Genomic DNA, 23,201 nt, shown 5'->3' with positions numbered 1-23,201 from the left:
TCCAGTTACACTCTTGCAAATCGCTCCTCTTGATTGGTTAAAGCTTTTGTTTGTGGGTGTCGCTTCCGGGTATGACGTCACGACACTGTCCAAAAGGCACGTTTTGGCTGCAAGTTCTATGTTGTTTGCGCTCAGTGGCTCGTGGGAATTGTGTTTTCTGTATGCGAGAGCGTCACGCGCTGCTCCTGGGGGCTACGGTCATGTGAGCGCTCGGTGCTGATGCACAGCACGTTGCCTTGGTAACCGGCCTTTCCCTGGCTCAGGTACACCTGTTAATTTGTGGGTGACAGATGTATCAGACAGTGTCTGTGCACCTTCAGCTGCCTGTGTGGCTATAGATACACTGTATACAGCCAGGCTGTGGCCTACAGTAATATATCCAGAGGGCTGCACTAAATAGCCACAGGATATCTGTATATAATACAATAATATACTTGTACATGACATGTATTGTTAGCTTATTTTGTTAGTGTTGCATGATGTTAGTGGCAGAAAGCATACTGTTTTATTGTACCTGTATATAATACATGTAAAGTTATTTTTAATATCAGAAAACATCAGGTATTGATGCTGATGATAGCTTTGACATGTGTCCATCATTTACTTGTCCCTGCAACATGCTGCACAGTGGTTGCTTGATATGTGCAGGAGCTAGTTTAAATCTTTCCCTTGCTGCCCACAGCAAAGTAAATTTGTCAAGGGATTTGGTGCTGGACTGCAAAAACTGCATTTACTTTCTATGCTGAATCTTTTTTTTTTTCCTATACTGCCTATACAGATTTTAATGTTCCATGAAGGTTTTTTTGTATTAGTTTTCTATGGTCAATGTCATAAAACGCATTAGACAGAAATTATGTGTGTGTATATATATTAGTCCTAAAGCCCGTTCACACGGTCTCTCTCTCTTTCTCTCTTTCTCTTTTTCTCTCTTTCTCATTTTCTCTCTCTCTCTTTTTCTCTCTTTTTCTCTTTTTCTTTCTTTCTCTTTTTCTCTTTTTCTCTCTCTCTTTTTCTCTCTCTCTTTTTCTCTCTCTCTTTTTCTCTCTCTCTTTTTCTCTCTCTCTTTTTCTCTCTCTCTTTTTCTCTCTCTCTTTTTCTCTCTCTCTCTCTCTCTTTTTCTCTCTCTTTCTTTCTCTTTTTCTCTCTCTTTCTCTCTCTCTCTTTTTCTTTCTCTCTTTTTCTCTTTCTCTCTCTCTCATCCTCGCGCTGCTGTTGGGTTGTATCTGATCCTCGCGCTGCTGTTTCAATTGCGGATGTGCGAGGTCGGTTGGGTGCGCGTGCGAAGGTCTATGCTCAGCTGTGCGCTGCTTAAACTACGGAGGTGTGCGTGCAGGGATCTAAGGCCAAGTGTTTGTCTCTACTGCGCATGACGGCTTCAGACAAACACTTGGCCTTTTATAATCTAGGATATATATATATATATCACTTGGTAAATAAAGACCTGCACTCCAATCCTCAAATATTTGAGTGAGCAGCCACCAGGGTGCTATATCAAAGATATACAAATATAGTCACTAATAAGATAGCACTGACTGGGTTTAAAAATAAAACTTAGCTTTTATTGTAGAATTTTCAAAGATGAAAACGTTTTAATCTTTGAAAATTCTACAATAAAAGCTAAGTTTTATTTTTAAACCCAGTGAGTGCTATCTTATTAGTGACTGTTTGTGTGTGTGTATGTATATTATTATTTTTTTTGTTACTAGTTTTGCATGCATTTTGGGTTCAAAAACATCAGTTAGTATATATTACATTTAAAGTGAATTTAGATGTTTCATAATTATTTTTTATTTTAAAAAGTTGGGATACATGAATATACTGTATCTACAGTATTTTTTTCTACCATTACATTTCAGCCAGTGAAAATGGCAAGTGGTGGTCGTGCAGATTTAAAGGCCTATTACGCAAAGGAAGCAACTGAGCGTCGTAGACTGAACGATGTATTATCCGAACAGCTCAGCAGAGATTTACTCAGGTTATTAAAAACGTCATTTATTTATCTAAATCACTTATTATAATGTGCTTTTTAATCACACTAACCTGTGTACATGGTAAATATTTACTGTCCAATGTACTGCAATATTTTATTATTTTTATTTGCAAGACCAGTAAAAAAACGTTAGCAATTCAGTTTATGTAATCAAACTATTTGTATATAGATAAATGTCAGTCAGTTCTGTATCACTATAAAGAGACAAATACATGTAATAGTATAATGCTTTTATGTTCTAGACTAGAGCACTTTACTATCTATTTACTATTTGTTTAACTCCCACACAAGGGTTAAAGTCCACATCTGTGAGATCGGCAGTTATGCACATATATGTTGCTCCTGATTGGTTAACCACATGTAGCCATTGCCGACCAGAACCTATTAAGGATCTTGATTATTTTAATCCTTTTTTTTTTTTTTTTTTTTTTTTGACATTTTCTGTGTGTGGTTTTTATTGTGTTTATAAAAATGGACTCTTTCTATTTTTGATAAGACAATATGTTTTAATCCAGTTTGTCATCTCTGTCATAAAAAGTCACACAATGATAACAGGCAAACTGTGTCTGATCCATGCTTGCTAAGTTGCTGTTTGGAAACTGATACATAAACTGCTTATTTTCCTGTTAAAGGTACATGATTTTTTTTTTATATAGAACATACGATTTGAAACAACTTTCCTATTTACTTATATTATCAAATTTGTTTCATTCTCTTGGTATCACTTGTTGAAGGAGCAGCAATGCACTGCTGGTTTCTAACTGAACACATGGATGAGCCAATCACAGTGTGTGTATGTGTAATATATATACTGTGTGTGTGCCTGGTATTTTGGCGCTGGACTGACCGTAATAGGCGGGATCAGACTGATATACTACAGGAAAGTTCTACTCTGTGAAAAGCATTGCTGGGCTAAAAGAAGTTGCATTCAGGTGGTAAATCGCCATAGAACAGGCTAACAATGGTATTGAGCTGGTTGTTCGTTCCTGTGAGTGCATTTCTCTGTGTGTATATATATATATATATATATACACACACACACTGGTTCTTGCAGGATACAGTCGTATGCAAAAGTTTAGGCACCCCTGACAATTTCTATGATTTTCATTTATAAATAAATAATTGGGTATTTGGATCAGCAATTTCATTTTGATCTATCAAATAACTGAAGGACACAGTAATATTTCAGTAGTGAAATGAGGTTTATTGGATTAACAGAAAATGTGCAATAGGCATTAGAACCAAATTAGACAGGTGCATAAATGTGGGCACCCCAACAGAAATATTGCATCAATATTTTTAGTAGAGCCTCCTTTAGCAGAAATAACAACCGCCTCTAGACGCTTCCTATAGCCTTAAAGGGACATTAAACCCAAAAAATGTATTTCATGATTCAGATAGAAAATACAATTTTAAACATTCCAATTTACTTCTATTATCTAATTCACTTTATTCTTTAGATATCTTTTGTTAAAGAAATAGCAATGCAAATGGGTGAGCCAATCACATGAGGCATCTATGTGCAGCCACCAATCAGAAGTTACTGAGCCTATCTAGATATGCTTTTCAGGAAAGAATATCAAGAGAATTAGGCAAATTAGATAATAGATGTAAATTAGAAAGTTGTTTAAAATGGCATTCTCCATCTGAATCATGAAAGAAAGTTTTTGGGTTTAATGTCCCTTTAATGAGTGTCTGGATGAAGGTATTTTGGACTATTTCTCCTTGCAAAACAACTCCAGTTCAGTTAGGTTTATTTGCCGAGCATGGACAGCCCACTTCAAATCACCCCACAGATTTTTCAATGATATTCAGGTCTGGGGACTGGGATGGCCATTCCAGAACATTGTACTTGTTCTGCTGCATAAATGTTATGACCAAATAACTCAGTCTTTGTTTCATCAGTCCACAGCACCTTCTTCCAAAATAAAAGCGACTGTTTGTGGCGTGTGTGCAGAAAAGGCTTCTTCCGCATCACTCTCCCATACAGCTTCTCCTTGTGCAAAGTGCGCTGAATTGTTGAACGATGCACAGTGACACCATCTGCAGCAAGATGATGTTGTAGGTGGTCTGTGGGCTGTTTTTGACCGTTCTCACCATCCTTTACCTCTCTGATATTTTACTTGGCCTGCCACTTCTGTCCTTAACAAGAACTGTGCTTGTGGTCTTTCATTTCCTCACTGTTACTCACAGTGGACACACAGCTTTTTGTAGCCTTCCCCTAAACCATAATGTTGAACAATCTTTGTTTTCAGTTCATTTGAGAGTTGTTTTGAGGCCCCCATGTTGCCACTCTTCAGAGGAGAGTCAAAGAGAACAACAACTAGCAATTGGCCACCTTAAATACCTTTTCTCATGATTGGATGCACCTGTCTATGAAGTTGAAGGCTTAATGGGCTCACTAAAGCATTTGTGTGTTCCAATTAATCAGTGCTAGGTAGTTACATGTATTCAAATCAACAAAATGACAAGTGTGCCCAAATTTATGCACCTGTCTAATTTCGTTTTGATGCATATTGCACATTTTCTGTTAATCCAATAAACCTAATTTCACTACTGAAATATTACGGTGTCCTTCAGTTATTTGATAGATCAAAATGAAATTGCTGATCCAAACACCCAATTGTTTATAAATGAAAATCATGGAAATTGTCAGGGGTGCCTAAACTTTTGCATACGACTGTATCTTCTTTTAAAGGGATAGTAAACACCAAAAATGTTATTGTTTGAAAAGATAGATAATCCCTTTATTTACCATTCCCCAGTTTTGCATAATCAACACTGTTATAGAAATGTACTTTATACCTCTGTAATTACCTTGTATCTAAGCTTCTGTTGACTGCCGTCTTATCTCAGATCTTTTGACAGACTTGCATTTAAGGCAATTAGTGCTGACTCTTAAATAACTTTACGTGCATGAGCACAGTGTTACCTATAGGAAACACATGAACTAACGCCCTCTAGCTGTGAAAAACTGTCAAATGCATTACAATTAGAGGCGGTCTTCAAGGACTTAGAAATTAGCATATGAGCCTACCTAGTATTAGCCTTTAAAGGGACACTGAACCCAAATCTTTTTTCTTGCGTGATTCAGATAGAGCAGGCAATTTTAAGCAACTTTCTAATTTACTCCTATTGTCAATTTTTCATCGTTCTCTTGCTATCTTTATTTGCATCTAAGTTATTTTTTTTTGGTGCAGCACTTGTTTATTGGTCGGTTAAATCAATCCACCAATCAGCAAGAACAACCCAGGTTGTTCACCAAAAATGGGCCAGCATCTAAACTTAAATTCTTGCTTTTCAAATAAAGATACCAAGAGAATGAAGAAAATGTGATAATAGGAGTAAATTAGAAAGTCGTTTTAAAATAGCATGCTCTATCTGAATCACAAAAGAAAAAAATTATGTTCAGTGTCCCTTTAACTAATAATAACAAGTGAACAAAGCAAATTTGATGATAAAAGTAAATTAGAAAGTTGTTTAAAATGGCATTCCCTGTGACAATGTGACAATAGGGGCTCAGAGAAAATTGAGAATGGTTTAGGAAGATTGTGAAGAGGTGCTGAGGTTTGTGTCGGGAAGAAGAGGTAGTGTGATAAATAATCACACAGCCCGGGAGCATGGACAAGCTGTAATAATGAGTTTTAATGGGTCAGTGCAGAGGCGCAGCCCCAATAGCTTGCTCAGCACTGATTAGAGGCTACATATTGTGTTTCTATGTAAATATTTCTCACCTGTTAAGGGTGGTGTTGTGTTAGCATCCTGTAAAATACATTAGTCATTCTTTTTGTACTGAGTTATTGTTTCCCATATTGCTGGGGACTGTGAGATACATACTGAAATGTTTCTTTTAAAATCTGCATAACTCTTTAGTTACCACAACACAACTTTTTTATTTTTTAATGCATACATAAACGCACACTCTGCTTCTGCTGATGAGGAAGGTACAGATGTACTGCGTATCTATGGTGTGTTCTCTCCTGGGTACATGATCAGTACTATGGTAATGCATTTTATTTCATCAACACATATTTGTGCACTTAGCGGTTGTTTGTTAGTATAGTCCAGTCAAAATTAAACTTTCATGATTCAGATAGAGCACCAACTTCCAATTTACTCGCATTATCAATTATCTTCGTTCTCTTGGTATCTTTATTTAAAAAAGCTGGAAAGAAAGCTTAGGAGCCGGACCATTTTTGGTTCAGAACCTGGGTTGTGCTTGCTGATTAGATGGCTACATTTAGACATCAATCAGCAAGCGCTACCCAGGTGCTGAACCAAAAATGGTCCGGCTTCTAAGCTTACATTTTAGCTTTTTAAAATAAAGATACCAAGAGAATAAAGGAAATTTGATAATAGGAGTAAATTAGAAAGTTGTTTAAAATTGCACGCTGAACCATTAAAGGAAAAAAAAAATTGGGTTTGGTATCCATTTAAAGGGACACAAAATACTGTAATGTGCTACAGAACTATGTGTCTCTCAGCAAAATTGGCCTGTGATTAGTAGAGCGTCATTTGTTGGCGCTCTACAAATTAATAATACATTTATAAATAAAAAAATTAAGCATACAATTTTTTTTTAAAAACAAGAATCTGTATTATGCATTAAAGTGAATACACCACTTCCCTCTTACACTTAAAAGGTCATAGTGCCATAAGGTATGTTTAGAGAAATAGGTTTGTGGTAGCTGTTGCCACAGTAGTCTGGGATGGTTATGTGCACTGACTGTTGTGAGATTATGAACTTTGAATCTGGTGTAACAGTTCGTACATTTCCCCTCCCCCTTGTTATAGTGTCTTAGAGAGAGGTTACGCTGAGATCTAAATTTCAGGCACCTGCCTCCAATATTATCCAGTGTTCACTCCACAGCCTATTTAAAGGGACGTAAAATCCAAAAACGTCTTTCATAATTCACATAGAACATACAATTTTAAACAACTTTCCAATTTACTTCTATTATCAAATTTGCTTAATTTTCATGTTATCCTTTGCTGATGGAACAGCATTGCACTACTGGCAGCTTGATGAACACATCCAGTCAGCAGCTAGCTCCCACTAGTGTAGGATTTATGTTTCTTATTTACCTATCAAAACTATATATTGTTATTAAGTAGACAACTTAAGATATTGATCTAGGCCAATTTTGATATATTTTATGCCACTATTTGGCTGCCAAAAAGTCTTTTCACAAACTTTGGTTTTCTCCCTTAAAGGGACAGTCAAGTCCAAAATAAACTTACATAATTCAAACAGGGCATGTCATTTTAAACAACTTTCCAATTTACTTTTATCACCAATTTTGCTTTGTTCTCTTGGTATTCTTAGTTGAAAGCTAAACCTAGGAGGTTCGTATGCAAATTTCTTAGACCTTGAAGGCCGCCTCTAATCTGACAGTTTTTCACCACACTAGAAGGGGTTAGTTCATGTGTTTCATATAGATAACATTGATCTTATGCACGTGAAGTTACCTAGGAGTGAGCACTGATTGGCTAAAATGCAAGTCTGTCAAAAGTACTGAAATAAGGGGGCAGTTTGCAGAGGCTTAGATATAAGGTATTTACAGAGGTAAAACGTGTATTTTTATAACTGCGTTGGTTATGCAAAACTGAAGAATGGGTAATACAGGGATTATCTACCCTTTTAGACAACAACAATTATGGTGTTGATTGTCCCTTTAAATTATTTATACACAACTTTTTAAATGGTTGTAAATTTTTCTCTGTGATCCCCTTGTTTAGAAATGGCAGACTTGCATGGCTTTGCTATTGATTTTTGTTAATTAGAAGGCCACTAATTGCAGCTGTGCACCACTCTTCTGAAACTCTTGACATTAAAGGGATTAATAATTGGCTTTAAAAGGAAATAGTGTAGGGATTACCCTCCTAAACAACTCCCCCCTACCACTACCACTGGTGACCACTGTCTTAGATACTGGCAGCCAGCCTACAGTATACAATTTAGGGCTTTTTTAAATTGTATTTATTTACTTTTTATTCTCTGCAGTAGAATCCTCCACCCACTGGCAGCCATCATCTTTGTTCCTGGCAGTTGTCTGCCAGTATGTAGTATGTGGGGTTGTCTCTCTTTTTTTTTTTTTTTTTTTTTTTTTTTTTAATTTTATTTTTATTTTTTTCTGTAGTGTAGGGATCCTTCCTCAACCTCCCTCCTCCAAGCGGTCACCTATTTTCTGTAGTGTAGGTACCCACTTCCCCCTTTCAAACGATCCAACGTTACTGTAGTGTAGGGACCCATTCATCCCTCCTTTTTCTTTTCTGTAACTTCGGGAACTGACCAGAACTCTTCCCCCCCCCCCCCCACCCACATTGGTCCATATACTCGCTCCTTTCCTTTTCTGCCACCCCTCCCACTGGCTCCACTGAAGATAGTTACAGACAGTGTCACTGTCTGTAACAATGGTGATCTGACTTCATATGGTAAGGTAAGGGAGCGTGATCAGTGCTCTCTTACCTTTTATATAGTCAGATGCCCTCTGCCCCCAGCTGCAGTCCCCGGAGCATGTGCCTATTTTTTTATATATGTACTATGTTAACACAATATGCTGGGCAAAGTACTGTGTGACATGATTGGCTTAAGGGGCTAGCAAAGAACAACTGATGCAAAATGTAGAAACGGAAAGCTTAAAGGACCAGTAAATACCGTGATTTGCATAATCAGCAAATACACGATAACAAGACAATGCAATAGCACTTAGTCTTAAAGGGACAGTCTACACCTGTGCAAACATAAATTCATACCTTAGATCCATCGTTATAAGTCACAATGCAACCCTTCTTCCGTTACAAGTGATCAACAATATTTAAAGATATCTTTATTTGAAAGTTGTATTTTGACTGTTAGAAATGGCCGCTCAGCTCCGCCTAACAATGATGTCATTGATTCCCTGATTTTAGTTAGTCCAATCAAAAGTGGATAACTTGAGCTCTACTGTGTTGCGGTTTTCTAATTCGTGCATGCGAACCAAAAAAACGGAACTGAATAATCTACACATTTTCCAGCGTAGTTATTTGAAGCACTATCAATCTATTGGGTAAGCTAAGTTGTGCACAAGTGAAAATTTGAAACAGAAGTGTATACTGTAGGAGGAAAATGGAATGGGAAGAGTTTGGCGGCCATTTATACCTGTAAGAATATAAACTTCTTTTATAAATAATGTATTTATCGATCAAGTCTAAAAACGGTTGCAGTGGTAAACTAAAACTTTCAAGGATAGATCTAATGTATTGGTTAAAGTTTGTACAGGTGTAGACTGTCCCTTCAACTTCAAATGAGTAGTAGTTTTTTTTTTCTAAAAAATGTCAAAGTAATGTCCGTTTCCACTGATACATGTGACAGCCATCAGCCAATCACAAATGCATATACGTATATTCTGTGAATTCTTGCACATGAGTGTCCCTTTAAGATAGTTAATTTTAGTTAGAGATGACCAGATTTGCACTATTCTTTACCACTTACTACAGAGTTCATTAAAGAGAGTTAAAAGGTTTAAATGGACAGTAAACACATTCATTTAGCAGAGCAGAAATCTATCTGAAAGCTGAAACATGATCACCAGGGGGTATTATAAAGTAACCGGATGGGAGAAGTTTAGTACTTTCTAATATAACTGACATTGCTATCCAAAGAACAAATTAATTGCATCATTTAACATAAATGTATTTATGATCATGTGTGTAATGAAAGATTGGAACATTTTAATATTAGCTAATTTTATCTTCGTATTGGCTTACATTGTAGCCGGTGGTCAGTAAAACAGCTGGGGGGTGCACCCATTATAAAGGTCCTGGCACCTTCAAACTACGCCACCCATTTGTGCAACATTTTTCTTCAGGAATTTAACCCCTTCATAAACCATGACTTACCTGTACTGATCTCTAGAAGTGTTTTGCATTAGTTATTCTAGTAAGCTCTAAACAGGCTTATTTTATTTTTGGTATTTCTGGATTTTTGTTTGAAAACATATAACGAATGCCACAAAATGTTGTTGTTTTTATATTTGATTATCTCTTTAAAGAATAAACTTACAAATCAACTAAATTTTGTTGATTAGTTAAAGGGACACTGAACCCACATTTTTTTCTTTCATGATTCAGATAGAGCATGCAATTTTAAGCAACTTTCTAATTTACTCCTATTATCAAATATTCTTCATTCTCTTGCTATCTTTATTTGAAAAAGAAGGAATCTAAGCTAAGGAGCCAGCAAATTTTTGGTTTAGAACTATAGACAGCACTTGTTTATTGGTGCTATCCAATCAGCAAGGACAACCCAGGTTGTTCACCAAAAATGGGCCGGCATCTAAACTTACATTCTTGCTTTTCAAATAAACATTCCAAGAGAATGAAGAAAATTTGATAATAGGAGTAATTTAGAAAGTTGCTTAAAATTGCATGCTCTATCTAAATAACGAAAGAAAACATTTGGGTTCAGTGTCCCTTTAAAGGGACACTCAAGTCAAAATAAATTTTTTTATGATTCAGAAAGAGCAGCAGTTTTAAGACACTTTCCAATTTGCTTCCATTATCAAATTTTGCAATATATATATAATTTATTTACACTTTCTGGGGAACAAGATCCTACTGAGTATGTGCACAAGCTCACAGGATATACGTTTACTAGCATGTGATTGGCTGATGTATGTCACATGATATAAGGGGACAGAAAATGGGAGAAAAAATACATTTGTCAGAAGAAAATCAACCGCTTATATGAAATTCTGAGTAATTTCTATTGCTTTATCGTTTAATTGTGCACTTGTTAATTATGCAATATATATATATACTTTTTTTCATGATTCAGACAGAGCATAACATTTTAAACATATTTTCAATATACTACTGTTATCAAATTTGCTTCATTTTTTTTTGTATACTTTGTTGAAGGTGCAGCAATACATCACTAGTAGCTTGCTGAACAAATTGGGTAAACCAATGACAACAGGCATTTAAGTGCAGCCACCAATCGGCACTTCCCTTCCCAGTAGTGCATTGCTGTTTCTGAGCATACCTTGGTATGCTTTTAAATATTATTTGTGTTCTCTACATAAAATTGCATGTCAGTTTACTAGGCTTAAATCGATTCTATCTTCTCATTTGAAGAAGAATTTTGTCTTTTTAGTGGAACTGATCATAAACCAGTTCTCTTTTCTAGACTGTAGTTTAGGAAGGATTGTCTTTCATAGCGCACAATAATGCACATTTGTTTTACAGACTTCTAAATGATGAAGCTCATACAGACCTTGATCTATATGTTGGAAAGACAAAATTTAAAGGTCATAAGGCAGTGCTGCTAGCCCGAGTTCCCAAGTTCTACAGATTTATCAGCCAAATCTCATCTCAAGGGACCATTACATTAACAAATGTTGAACCTTCTGAAATCCAAGCGTTTTTGAAGTAAGTATTTCATAAATATGTTGAAATCCATTTGTATAAAAAGATTGGAATTAATTAAATTTGTTTCTTGAACTGTGCCAGGAATCCATAGCTGTGCATTCATGGCGCACTTACATTTTAAAAATGATTTAATGTCCCTTTAAATTTTGTTGGGAGTATTTTTTTTCTTTCTTTCATAAGATGGTGAGAGTCCACGAGCCATGACATGTGGGATTAAAGTCCAGTTCTACATAAGGAGGCAGAACACCCCACAACAACAAAGCTTTAATCCCTCCCACTTTTTTCCATGATTCCTTAGTCAATTGTTTGCCTTCAGCAAAGTGTGATGGTGAAACTTGAAGTGCTGATCTACCCATTGATTAAGGGGGTTCTCATACCTATGTGAAACCCGTTATCCTCGTCAGAGAATCGGTAACAGGACAGAGGAGCAGTGAGAGTGAATCTCCTTCTGGGAGTTTGTCACTTGCCTGCCCCAGGTGTTGCTGGGACTTGTCTTGCTGGTGTGTCAAAGTACTCCTTTGTTAGATCCTGTGTTAGTGTGTTCTACACGGGATGTTAGAGTGTAATACACAGGGTGGGCTCTTCTACTGGACGCTGGTCTTCGGCAGTTTGGTAAGCACGGTAGAGCGAGTGCTGACAGGTTAGTAGTTACTTGAACTCACATAGCCCAAAGGCTATTTAATGTCACATAGTCTTGGGACATTGTTCTATACACCAGATAACAACAACATACAGTGTTAGGCACTTTTTAAAAGCAAAATACATCAAAAAGGGTTACTGTCATTTTATATTTACCAGTTTAAATTGACATTTTACTGCTGTGCGGTAACCATCTTCTAAAGCAGAGAAGGAGATCTCAAGGTAAAATGTCAGTTATACACAGGCTGAAAGGGACAGTCTACACTAAAATTGTTATTGTTTAAAAAGATAGATAAGGCCTTTACTACCCATTTCCCATCTTTGCACAACCAACACTGATATATTAATATACTTAAATATAACATTTAAACCTCTAAATCTCTGCCTGTTTCAAAGGCTCTATAGACAGCCTCTTAATCACATACTTTTTTATGCTTTTTTATTAGATTTTTTACAACAGGGCCATATAGATAATGTTGTGCTCACACCGTGGAGTTATTTAAGATTTAGCACAACACAGTACTAAATGCAAGTCAATAGATAATATATAAAATGTCATGTGATCAGGGGGCTGTCAGAAGAGGATTAGATACGAGGTAAACAGTATAATATAACTGTGTTGGTTATGCAAAACTGGGGAATGGGTAATAAAGGGATTATCTATCTTTTAAAACAATTAAAATGTTGAGAGTTCCTGACATTAAAGCTCTTGGTCAGGATAAGACTGGCTATCAGGCCTGCTTTCCCTCTGTGGAACCTGAACTTGGTTTTGAGGGTTCTTCAGGCTCAGCATGGTCTGTCATGGGCAGTCAATTGTTGTCATGGTGGGCTTGTGTGCTTCACAGCTTGGATATAGGATGTGATGGCTCTTGGTCTCTCACCATCTTATGAAAGAAAACAAAAATTATGCTTACCTAATAAATTCATTTATTTCATGATGTTGAGAGTCCATGAGACCCACCCTTACTTTTCCATAACATTTGGTGGCAGTACTTAAATTACATTGCAAAGTTTATTCTATATAATGAAGCTTTTTATGGGAATTGCATTTTGAGGTTAATGTCCCTTTAAATGCATATTATGAAAATAGTGACTTATTAAAGAATGACACAAACCCCTCACTTGGGATTTTACATCATTATTTCAGTAGCTGTTATGTCTTTTATTTCCTGCATAAATGAAAGTATTCCGTATATGTGCAATCTGCTCTAACATTGCTAATGTAAAATGCTATTCACCTTTTGTTGTCTCATGAACAGCGATATAGGAAACTGTAAATGTATCAGCATAACATTAAATGAAGTCAGTGCATTTTGATTGTCCATAAATGACTAATAAAATGTATAATGCTTACACCGTTTAATTGTAGTCCTTGGCTGCTGTAACTTGTTTATTGACTTGCGTTCTCAGTGCTTGATGGAAATAAATATAATTTGCAGTTTGCTGCAGAATGCTTCGAGCAATAAAGTGAGAAGTATTCTTTATGTATATAGGGTATACAAATTTTATATCAACAGAGGAGCCAACCAGAAACTGAGGAGCCACGTGCACTTTTGTTAGGAGCTAATGCATTTTTTGTGTATAGAGCTATGTAAAATAATCTTGGTTCCAGAAATACTCTTCTAGGAGCCGTGGCTCCCGGGTTAGAGGAAATATGTAGGGACAGCACATAGAGGGGAGTATTTGTCAATCTATTTGTTTTTAACCCTTTGAGTGCTAATGACTGCTCTAAGCCGTCACAGAGTTTCTCAATCTGGTGCTAATGACGGCTCAGAGCCGTCATGAGCACTCTCCCACCTTGAGGGAGATCTGGGGGCTCCTTACTGCTCCTACCCCGGCAATCTTGCCTGTAGAGTGACAGGCATCGCCGGGGCTTCACGTGATGCGCTGTGACGTCACGCGCATTACGTGATGATGTCGCTGCGCAACTTTATTTATACTTAACAATGTTAAGTATAGGAGCAGGGGGCATGCTGCTTAGAAGCCTGTATCTCAAGCATCTAAGCAGCTACAGACCCCCAAGAACCATTGTTGGAAAGGTAATCGCCAACAATGTAAGTCTTGGGGGTCTGTAAAAAAAAAAAATATATTTTTTTTTTTTTCAAAAATAAAATAACTAAAATATTAGCACCCAGGTGGAAAATGGCTTAGCAGCCAAAGGGTTAACCCCTTAAGGACCAGCGACGTACCCTGTATGTCGCTGGCCTTTTTTTGGGACTTGATTTTTTATAGCGCGGTCTTGCCACCAGCGTTAAGACTGCTCTATTCCACAAAGCCTTCTGGAGGGAGGGCATTAATAGCGTGTTCTTGCTAGACTTGTGCTATTATGTCCTGAAAAAACCCTTAACGACCAGTGACATACAGGGTACATTGTGGTCATTAAGGGGTTAATATATGTTTAAAGGGACACCCAAGTCAAAATTAAACTTTCATGATTCAGATACAGCATGCAATTTTAAACAACTTTCCAATTTACTTCATTAACAAAATGTGCAGTCTTTTTATATTAACACTTTTTGAGTCACCAGCTCCTACTGAACATGTGCAAGAATTCACAGAATATACGTATATGCATTTGTGATTGGCTGTCACATGATACAGGGGGAGTGGAAATAAACAGAACTTTGAAATTTGTCAGAAAAAAATCTAATACTCATTTGAAGTTCAGACAAAGTTCTATTGTGTTGTCTTTTTGTCATGTATTTGCTGATTATGCAAATCTACTGTGTTAACTGGTCCTTTAAATATGGCTTTCCTTTTCTTTCTTTTTTTTATTAAGAGTTGTGTACTCCTCACACTGGAGTGTTAAGGAAACGGAAGACCAAATTCTTAAGATGATAGACCATGATCATTCGGTGGAGAACCAAGGTCGCAGTGATGCTGTTGGAGATAGGATACAGGAGAACACTGTGCCTGAGACAGATAATACTGAAGGTGAGCATCTGAACCTATTTCAATATTCCAAGATTACAATCGTAAGTGAAAGCTATCTCACAGTAAAATGAGTTTTATTTAAAGTGACAGTAAATATTCAAATTTTTTTAAATTAACATTGTGCAGAATTACTAAGGGCGTGCCTCTTCTTAGACCTTCCGTCCGTCACTGCTGTGTTTTTTTTTTTTCTTTCTTTTTTCTTTCTTTCTTCAAGATAGCGCCATAGTGTTGTTTTTTTTTTTGGCAAATCACAACCCTCTTGATTGGACTGTTCACTTTACTGTATCACAATCCCTCACTGGATAAAGCAGCGAGCGGCTATGTTCAGCGAGTGAGTGCACTACAAAAAGATGTAATATAAAATACACCTACATATATAACTAATTATTCACAAGCATAGTATAGGACCATTGTGACACAATAAATGTAATAAAAACATTTTTATATATGAGTCGGCTCGTTTAGACAGGGTTATGTGAATGAAAAAGGTCACTAAAATCTTCAATGTAACATAACTGCATAAACATAATGATCTGTCCCTGTCTTAACGCTCCCTCTATTAGTAGTTTTATAACCAGGTTACCACAGCAGGCAGTACAAGCAATTAGAAGATTTAACACTGCTGTAATGTAGAATACTAGCGCACGCTCACGTGCTTCTTCTTATGCTGTGCACCTACCTAAAGTATATATAACCAGCTCTGCACAGTACGCAGTAACTTGCCATAGAAGCTGGATTTACAGATTGTAGGTGGCCGTGCAGTGTAAGCAGGTGCACGTGAGTGGTACAGCTTCTAATTGCCTGTACCATCTGCTGTGACATGCTCAAAAAATGGTTTTGAATATAGGCAGAGGATGCTGAGAGGGGGTGGGTTGTGTGGTAATAGGGTTATAAAACTATTATTAGAGGGAGCTGTAAGGTACTGGATTAGGACAGAGCATTATGTTTATGCAGTTATGTTGCATTGAAGATTTTAAAATAAAATAATTAGACTTTCCCTTTAATTAGCTCCACATTTTTATAAATATGTTGCCTTTAATTTGACAAAGGGGCATTATATTTATATTATATATATATTATATATATATCATGGATAGTATCATATAGAAATTAAAACAATTAGTATATGTTCTAGATCTATTAGAACTACAAAACAAAAACAGTGGTAAACAAATACACTGATACACAGTGGTAAACAAATACACTGATACACAGTGGTAAACAAATACACTGATACACAGTGGTAAACAAATACAATATATAAATATCTGCACAGTTAAGATATGAATTATTAAAGTTCATATAGAGTCCCAGCAGATAATGGTTTGTATAAAGTAGATGGTCTACAGACAGTTCATGAAATGAGGAAAATAGGAGGCAAGAGTCCTGGTCCCTTTTGGGTATCTACTTACACTCTTCTACCTCAATCGGTATGAGGTAAGGGCCGCACAGTATAGGTATAGTCTTGTCACATACACCAGGTGTATCTTGTCTCCGTATGATATCAGACGATTCTGCAGGCTGTATATACTGGTCCTTGGTGAAGCTGTGCTATCCCAGAGAGATGATAATGACAGGTTAAGCACACATTCAGCTATTGCAGCAACAGTGATTCACAGAATTCAGACTCTAAAATCCAGTAGACAGCAGGAAATCTCAGAAGGGAGCTGCAGTATTTTCTTTCTCTCTCTCTTTCTCTCTTTTTCACTCTCTCTCTTCCCCCCCCCCCCCACTCTTTTTGAATTGGGGGCAGTTATAAATGACCTCCTGCACTAATAGCATGTTTCTGACTTAGCCTAAAGTCTACAGATTGCACTCCAGCCTCTCCAGAAAATACACAAATGTTAATGCCCATTTAATTGACTTCTGTATATTAATAAAGGTAAAAGGTCTAAATTCCTTGGGTTGTTTTCCTCTCTGCATAAACGTCCTCTAAAATGTTATGGACAAACAACCTATCGCTTTAACCCCCGATATGGTGCATTCCCTTCCCACCCTCTGACCCTCAATGCTCCTTTGTATTTTGATGAGGACAGTGGTCTAGTATCCGGCTAAACCATATGTTTGTGAGTAAAGCTTGTTTTAGTTGACGTATTTATAAATGGCTCCCATTATTTTGTATTGCACTATTTCATTCTAACCTTAAAATGTATTAACTCCATGCTTTCTTCATTAAATTTATATTAAGCACCAAATGTAATTCCCCGTAACAGGCCAGATTACAAGTGGAGCGGTATCTAACTCTCCCGCTCAAGCAATAAATCTGCTAAAAGTAAGCTTTTTGCGTGCGTTGGGTAGTGCGTGTAATTACAAGTTTTGAAGAAAAAAAAAAAAAGCTGAACTTAGAATATCACGCGCACATTAACGTATTTCCCCACCTGTAGAAGTCAATGGAGGAAAAAACCCTACCTAACGCCCCACTCGCACACATACCCTATCACATACTCTCAAGTGTGCTAACCCGAGATGAAAATATGAATAATTTGCGTACCAATGTTCTGTACATGTTCTATGTATATATAAATACTTGGAATGTGAAATATTTACAGTAAATACAGTATAACACTTTATTAAAAATTTATATTGTATAAATATGCTTTTACATTTTTTCATCTACTTGACTGCAAAGGGCTCCAATGTACACGTGTGTGTGTATATATATGTCTGTAAAAAAAAAAAAACCCACACATTTTTACACATGTATATGTATGTATCTCTGTTAAAGTCCTTTGCCTGCCTTTTTTCTAACACCTAAGGCCTCATATCTTTGAGCCTTTTATAACTTTTTTTTTTGTGCAATATATTTTTGAATAATTTTTATCAGATAGTGTTACTATGATTGTAACTGTACTTTGTAATGTATTTTTGATGTTTTTTTGCAAAACTTTTTTCTTTTACAAAACCGTTAACCAGAGCTCTGAGGTTGCGCTAACCTGACGCGCCTTAACTCCAATTGCGCTCAAGCGATTGTGTTTACTTTCAACTTGTAATACGAGCTGTAAACCAGACACACACAAACACCCTTGATAAACCCCTTTTAACTTGCGTGTAACTGTTAGCTCTCCACTCGTAATGTAGCCTAAAATATCTATACATATGAACAAAAAAAAATTGTAATGCACTTTTTTTTTGCCTGCTTGTCCTGTAAATAATAGTGTTTTCACTCCCTCCCCCCCCCCCCCCCCCCCGGAGAGTTTTGGAGTGCATTCTGTATACATGCTGCACAATTATTGGTTGTGCGGGAGCTTGTTTATATTGTTCCTAATTGGCTACAGCAAAGAAGGTAAGATAAACATTTGAGACGCTTTTAACCAGTATGTCCTGATAAACAATGCATTTCAAATTGTATTTTGCATGCAGATCTTTTGAAATGCAGCAAATACTTTCCGATGCATAAATAAAAAAACAAAAAGATAAACTTAAAGGGATATTAAACAGTAAATACATGCTACACATAAAGATGTATTCAAAGCTTAGCCTTAGAATAATTTAGCTGTATTTCTTACCAATAAATTAGTTATTTAAATATTGATGAAGTGTGAAAGTTTTTAGTTTCTATAAAGCAGTTGTTGCTGCTATGTTTGAAATATTTTTCTATCTATCTCTGTCTTCTGTGGAGAACAATAAGGGAAATATAAATATTAACCAGACAATAAAGTACAGCTCGTGGAATCCCACACAAACCTGTTTCTATTAGTTGGTTGTATTGCCTGTTTTATATCTGTTCCTAATTGTTTGTAGCAGGGCAGTAAAATTAAGTTTAAAACTTAAAGGGACCGTAAACATTCATCTAAATGTATTAATAATAAGCACTTCATGTTCTTAAATTAATTTTTATTTTAAATTGCAGAGCATAAGCGCTACAGAAGCGTTTTAAAATAAAACAAAAAACTTAAATAATATGCGTTCCACTATCCGCCCATGCAGCCCGAGATTTTTTTTTTCAGGAGTGCTCCAGGGAGGTCATGTCAATCAAATTATTATTTTTTTTTCTGCCTATTTTCAAAACCGGAACGCGTATTCCCACATCCTCTGCGCATGCGCAATACTCAGTCGGCTCAATCTCAAACACAGAATCTCAATGCACGAAGCACTGAGATTCTGTGTATATGGCTGTTGGATCGTTTGAGCGCGCATGCGCAGGGCGAGAGGGAATGCGCGCTGTCAAAATTAGAGAAGACAGACGTTCACTCCACTGTTGGCTACAGGGGCAATGATGACAACTGCTGAAAAAAGCTTCAGATTCGTAGGCGGCCAGAAGATGCGTTTTTGGGTAAGAATAACATTTTGAACGCTTCCACTGCGCTTTTGCTCTGCATACTTAGACTTATCTATATTTAAAATATTAAACTTTAATTTAGGGGCTATTGTGTTTGAACGTTTACTGTCCCTTTAAATGACATGGCGCCGCCGATTACTTTATATAACTCAATTTTCAGAATTTAAATTACAGGAAAAGAGGACAAAATAATGAAAGTATATTACAAAGTTGTTGTTTAACTACACATAATTAAACAGTTTATATTACAATCTCATGCAGTTTAATATCTTTTTAAAGGACCTCTAAATACAATATAATTGACAAATGCACAGTAAAGAGACAGTGCTATTGCACTTGCTTTTTGAATTTAAATGAGCAGTAGAAAAGTAGAAATTTCAAAGTTAAAGTGATTTTATAAAGCTGAGCCATATAGCAAACGCTAGGATTTAACATCACTAAAAATCAAGTGGGGTTTAAGTAAACAAATATGTAAAAAAAAAAAAAAGGTGCTAAACTCTCCCTTTCTGTGCCGTTGCATAGCGCTAAACTCAGCGGCTCCGGCCGCCCACGGCACATCGATCTTCTACCAATAAGGTGCCACTTGCACCTTTAAACAAATAGCAGTGTTTGCATACAGAAACCTGTCAGTTGATCACTTAAACTTCACTTGATTTTTAGTGATGGTAAATTCTAGGAAGCAGCGGTTTAAACTACTTCATAAATATCAGAAAAATAAGGACATTCACCTCTTAAAGGGATATGAAGCTCAAAAAGTTTTCTTTCATGAGCCATACTAAACTAAAGTCTGTAGTGACTGGACGTTTCCTGTTTAGAAAAATGTGTTTGTAAAAGCGATCAAAATTAAGCGATTATATCTACGTAGTTCTGCTTAAGATCTTTAAAGTTCTAAAACACAATTTGTAATATTTAAAGGGACAGTCACCAGAATTTTTATTGTTTAAAAAGATATATACTTGTTTATCTATATGCACACATGGCAAAATGCGTTCAGATAAGTGGCGGCCTTCAAGGGTTTACAAATTAGCATATGACATACCTAGGTTTAGCTTTCAACAAAGAATAACAAGAAAACCAAGCAGAATTGTTGATAAAAGTAAAGTGGAAAGTTATTTAAAATTACATGCCCTATCTAAATCATGAAAGTTTTTTGACTAGACTGTCCCTTTAATAGATAAGAGTATGACATAACTATTTACTACATAATTCATTTTTTTTTTTCTTTTTCCTTTTATGTTTTGAAGGTTTGTGTGATCTTTATCCAGCATCTGAACTTGGTAAAGATCTGTTGTCTCTTTTTCAAAGATGTTGCTGTCCGGATATCACTATTCAAACCAAAGATAAATCTTTTCCTGTACATAGGTAAAGTCATAATTTATGTTTATTTTATGAAGTGTCAAAGTATTCCACAGCACTCTGACATTAGGAGAATGATGAGAGGGTAATAGGTACAAAACGACAGATACATGAACAATAAAGAGGTTGGGCAACGCCCATGAGTTACCATCTGATGTACACCGGTATGGGGTCTACAGGAGAGGGGAGCTTACGTGGTAAACAGTTATAGGGTAACGTAAGGGATCTAATGCCAGAAATAAATTAAAGGGACATTGTACCATGCCAATTTCTGCTCTTTCATATGGGACTAAAAAGTCACAATTAGGAGCCACTAGGTTTGCAGTTCTAATGTAGGAGATGGTGGTGACTGTTTTTTTTTGCGGTTCCAGAGTGGAACTTTGCCTCTACAGGGGTTAAACGTGTAGTTATAATAATCACACATTCTATAGTAATAACAAAAAATAAAAATGTGAATCAAATTAATACAAAATACCATAAATCATATAATACTTAAAAGGATATTACGCCCAAAATGTTTATTTCATGATTCAGATAGAGCATGCAAGTCTAACCAACTTTCCAATTTACTTCTATTACTAAATGCTCTTCATTCTTTTGGTATCCTTTTGTTGAAAGATCAATGCGCTGCTGTGAGCTAGCTGAAGAGATCAGGTGTGCCAATGACAAGAGGCATATATGTACAGCCACCAATCAACAGCTAGCTCCCAGTAGTGCTTTGCTGCTCCTGAGCCTACTTAGATATGCTGTTTAATAAAGGATACTAAGAGAATGGAGCAAATTATATAGTAGATATTGGAAAGTTGTTTAAAATTTTGTGCTCTATCTAAATTATGAAAGAAACATTTTTTTGGTTTTATTTGCCTTTTAGTAATACAGTTTATTTAAGCCATGTGCTGGAAAAAGTGTTCAGTCAGCAGAGGAATCTTCAAAGATAAAAGAAAACAAATCTTCATAGTGTAGCACTGCATTAATGTAAGGTAAGAGCAATTCATGTACACAGGGTACTTATTACCACTATAGCTTTAAAGGGACATTAATCCCACATTTTTTTCTTTCATGATTTAGAAAGAGAATGCAATTTTAAACATCTTTCTAATTTACTTATATTATCTAATTTGTTTTATTCGTTTGATATTCTTTGCTGAAAAGCATATCTAGATATGCTCAGTAGCTGCTGATTGGTTGCTGCACATAGAAGTCTCGTGTGATTGGCTCACCTATGTGCATTGCTTTTTCTTCAACTAAGGATATCTAAAAAATGAAGCAAAATAAATAATAGAAGTAAATTGTAATGTTGTTTAAATTTGTATTCTCTATCTGAATCATGAAAGAAAGATTTTGGGTTTAGTGGCCCTTTAAGTAACACGCACAAATCAAACCGATATTTAGGCTCAATGCAAATTGTACCCGCTGTAATGAGTAAGACCATGTCGTCGTTCTTGCATTAAAATCCCCCTTTATGCCGGAAAAATGAAATCACGCGATCTTCAATGCCAAGCCAGGATCAGATCATGAGGGGGCTGCCTACACTGCTAGACACGCGCCCCCCCCCCCCCCCCGTCTGATTTTCTGTTCCCTAAGGAGGAAGGTGCAGGATGCCATATAAGGTAGAACGTTCCATGCCATCCTAACAAAGCTGGGCTTTAATGCCGTTAGGATGGCATGAAAAGTTCTAAAGACGTGAAGCAGTTAAGGAAAAGTAAATTTATTTATTAACATATCTGGCATTTTTGATTTTTGTTAAATTGCACACAAAAAATAAACACTCAGCAACTTTCTTTCCTAATGGCACGGTGAGTCCACTGATCATATAATTACTATTGGGAATATCACTCCTGCCCAGCAGGAGATCGCAAAGAGCACCACAGCAAAGCTGTTAAATATCACCTCCCTTCCCTCCCACCCCAGTCATTCTCTTTGCCTACGTTAAGAGCAAGGAGTGGTAAAGTTTAGGTGTTTAAAAGAAGATTCTTCAAGCAAGATTTTGTTGTTTTTCAGCAGTGCAAGCTTGTTCTGCTTTGTCCTGGGGTGTAGCCGTAGTCCATGTCAGTCTCTTCAGTAGAGCATTGGTGGCTTTTAAGCAATGGGAACTTGTGGGGTACAATCCTCACTGCGCCTCCCATGTATTTAATTCTGCCCTAACTTTGAAAGCCTGAGTAAGATTACTCAGTCTTTGTTTCTTTTCCACGGGTCCATGTGAGGTAACAGGCCTCTCAAACCTAGTGAGCTGCCTTGCTGCCGGGCAGATTTCTAAAGGTAAGTGCTGACTTTATTTTTTCTAGGAACACAGCAAAACTTTTGCACTTTAATTTTAATATGGGGCACAATGGATATTGTCCTTTGGAGTTTGGGGATTATGCTATGATGGCAGTAATGGCAGGCACTGGAGACGAGGAGATTGTGGCTCATGGTGTTAGGTGTGTTTCCCTTACTCCCGGCAGCGTTATTTTAGAAGACCTTTGCCGACCGGGAGATTAATTTTTGATACGCCCACGATTGGTGGAGCTAGCTGAGGCAGCAATTTCTGTTGCGCGCCTCTTTCCCACTTCACTTCCGGTGTTGCGGAGAGCAGCATTTTGGTGGATAGCA

General features: G+C 36.6%; 1 protein-coding gene across 2 annotated transcripts in view; it reads left to right on the top strand.

Annotated features, from left to right (window-relative positions):
* The first annotated feature begins 119 nt into the window (after positions 1–119).
* BTBD8 (BTB domain containing 8) overlaps positions 120–23,201 on the top strand; it is a 161,638-nt gene continuing 138,556 nt past the window's right edge. For both annotated transcript variants that reach the window (XM_053694007.1, XM_053694004.1), the window contains exons 1-5: positions 120–263; positions 1,857–1,975; positions 11,219–11,401; positions 14,820–14,974; positions 20,498–20,615. In XM_053694007.1, coding sequence (XP_053549982.1) covers positions 1,866–1,975; positions 11,219–11,401; positions 14,820–14,974; positions 20,498–20,615 — 566 coding nt within the window. In that variant the 5' untranslated portion in view covers positions 120–263; positions 1,857–1,865. The remainder of the gene's footprint in view (positions 264–1,856; positions 1,976–11,218; positions 11,402–14,819; positions 14,975–20,497; positions 20,616–23,201) is intronic.

This window comes from Bombina bombina, chromosome 10, assembly GCF_027579735.1.
Source record: "Bombina bombina isolate aBomBom1 chromosome 10, aBomBom1.pri, whole genome shotgun sequence".
NCBI classification, from domain to species: Eukaryota; Metazoa; Chordata; class Amphibia; order Anura; family Bombinatoridae; genus Bombina; species Bombina bombina.
The sequence above is the reverse complement of the archived record's forward strand: the minus strand, read 5'-3'. Positions and strand labels throughout refer to the sequence as shown.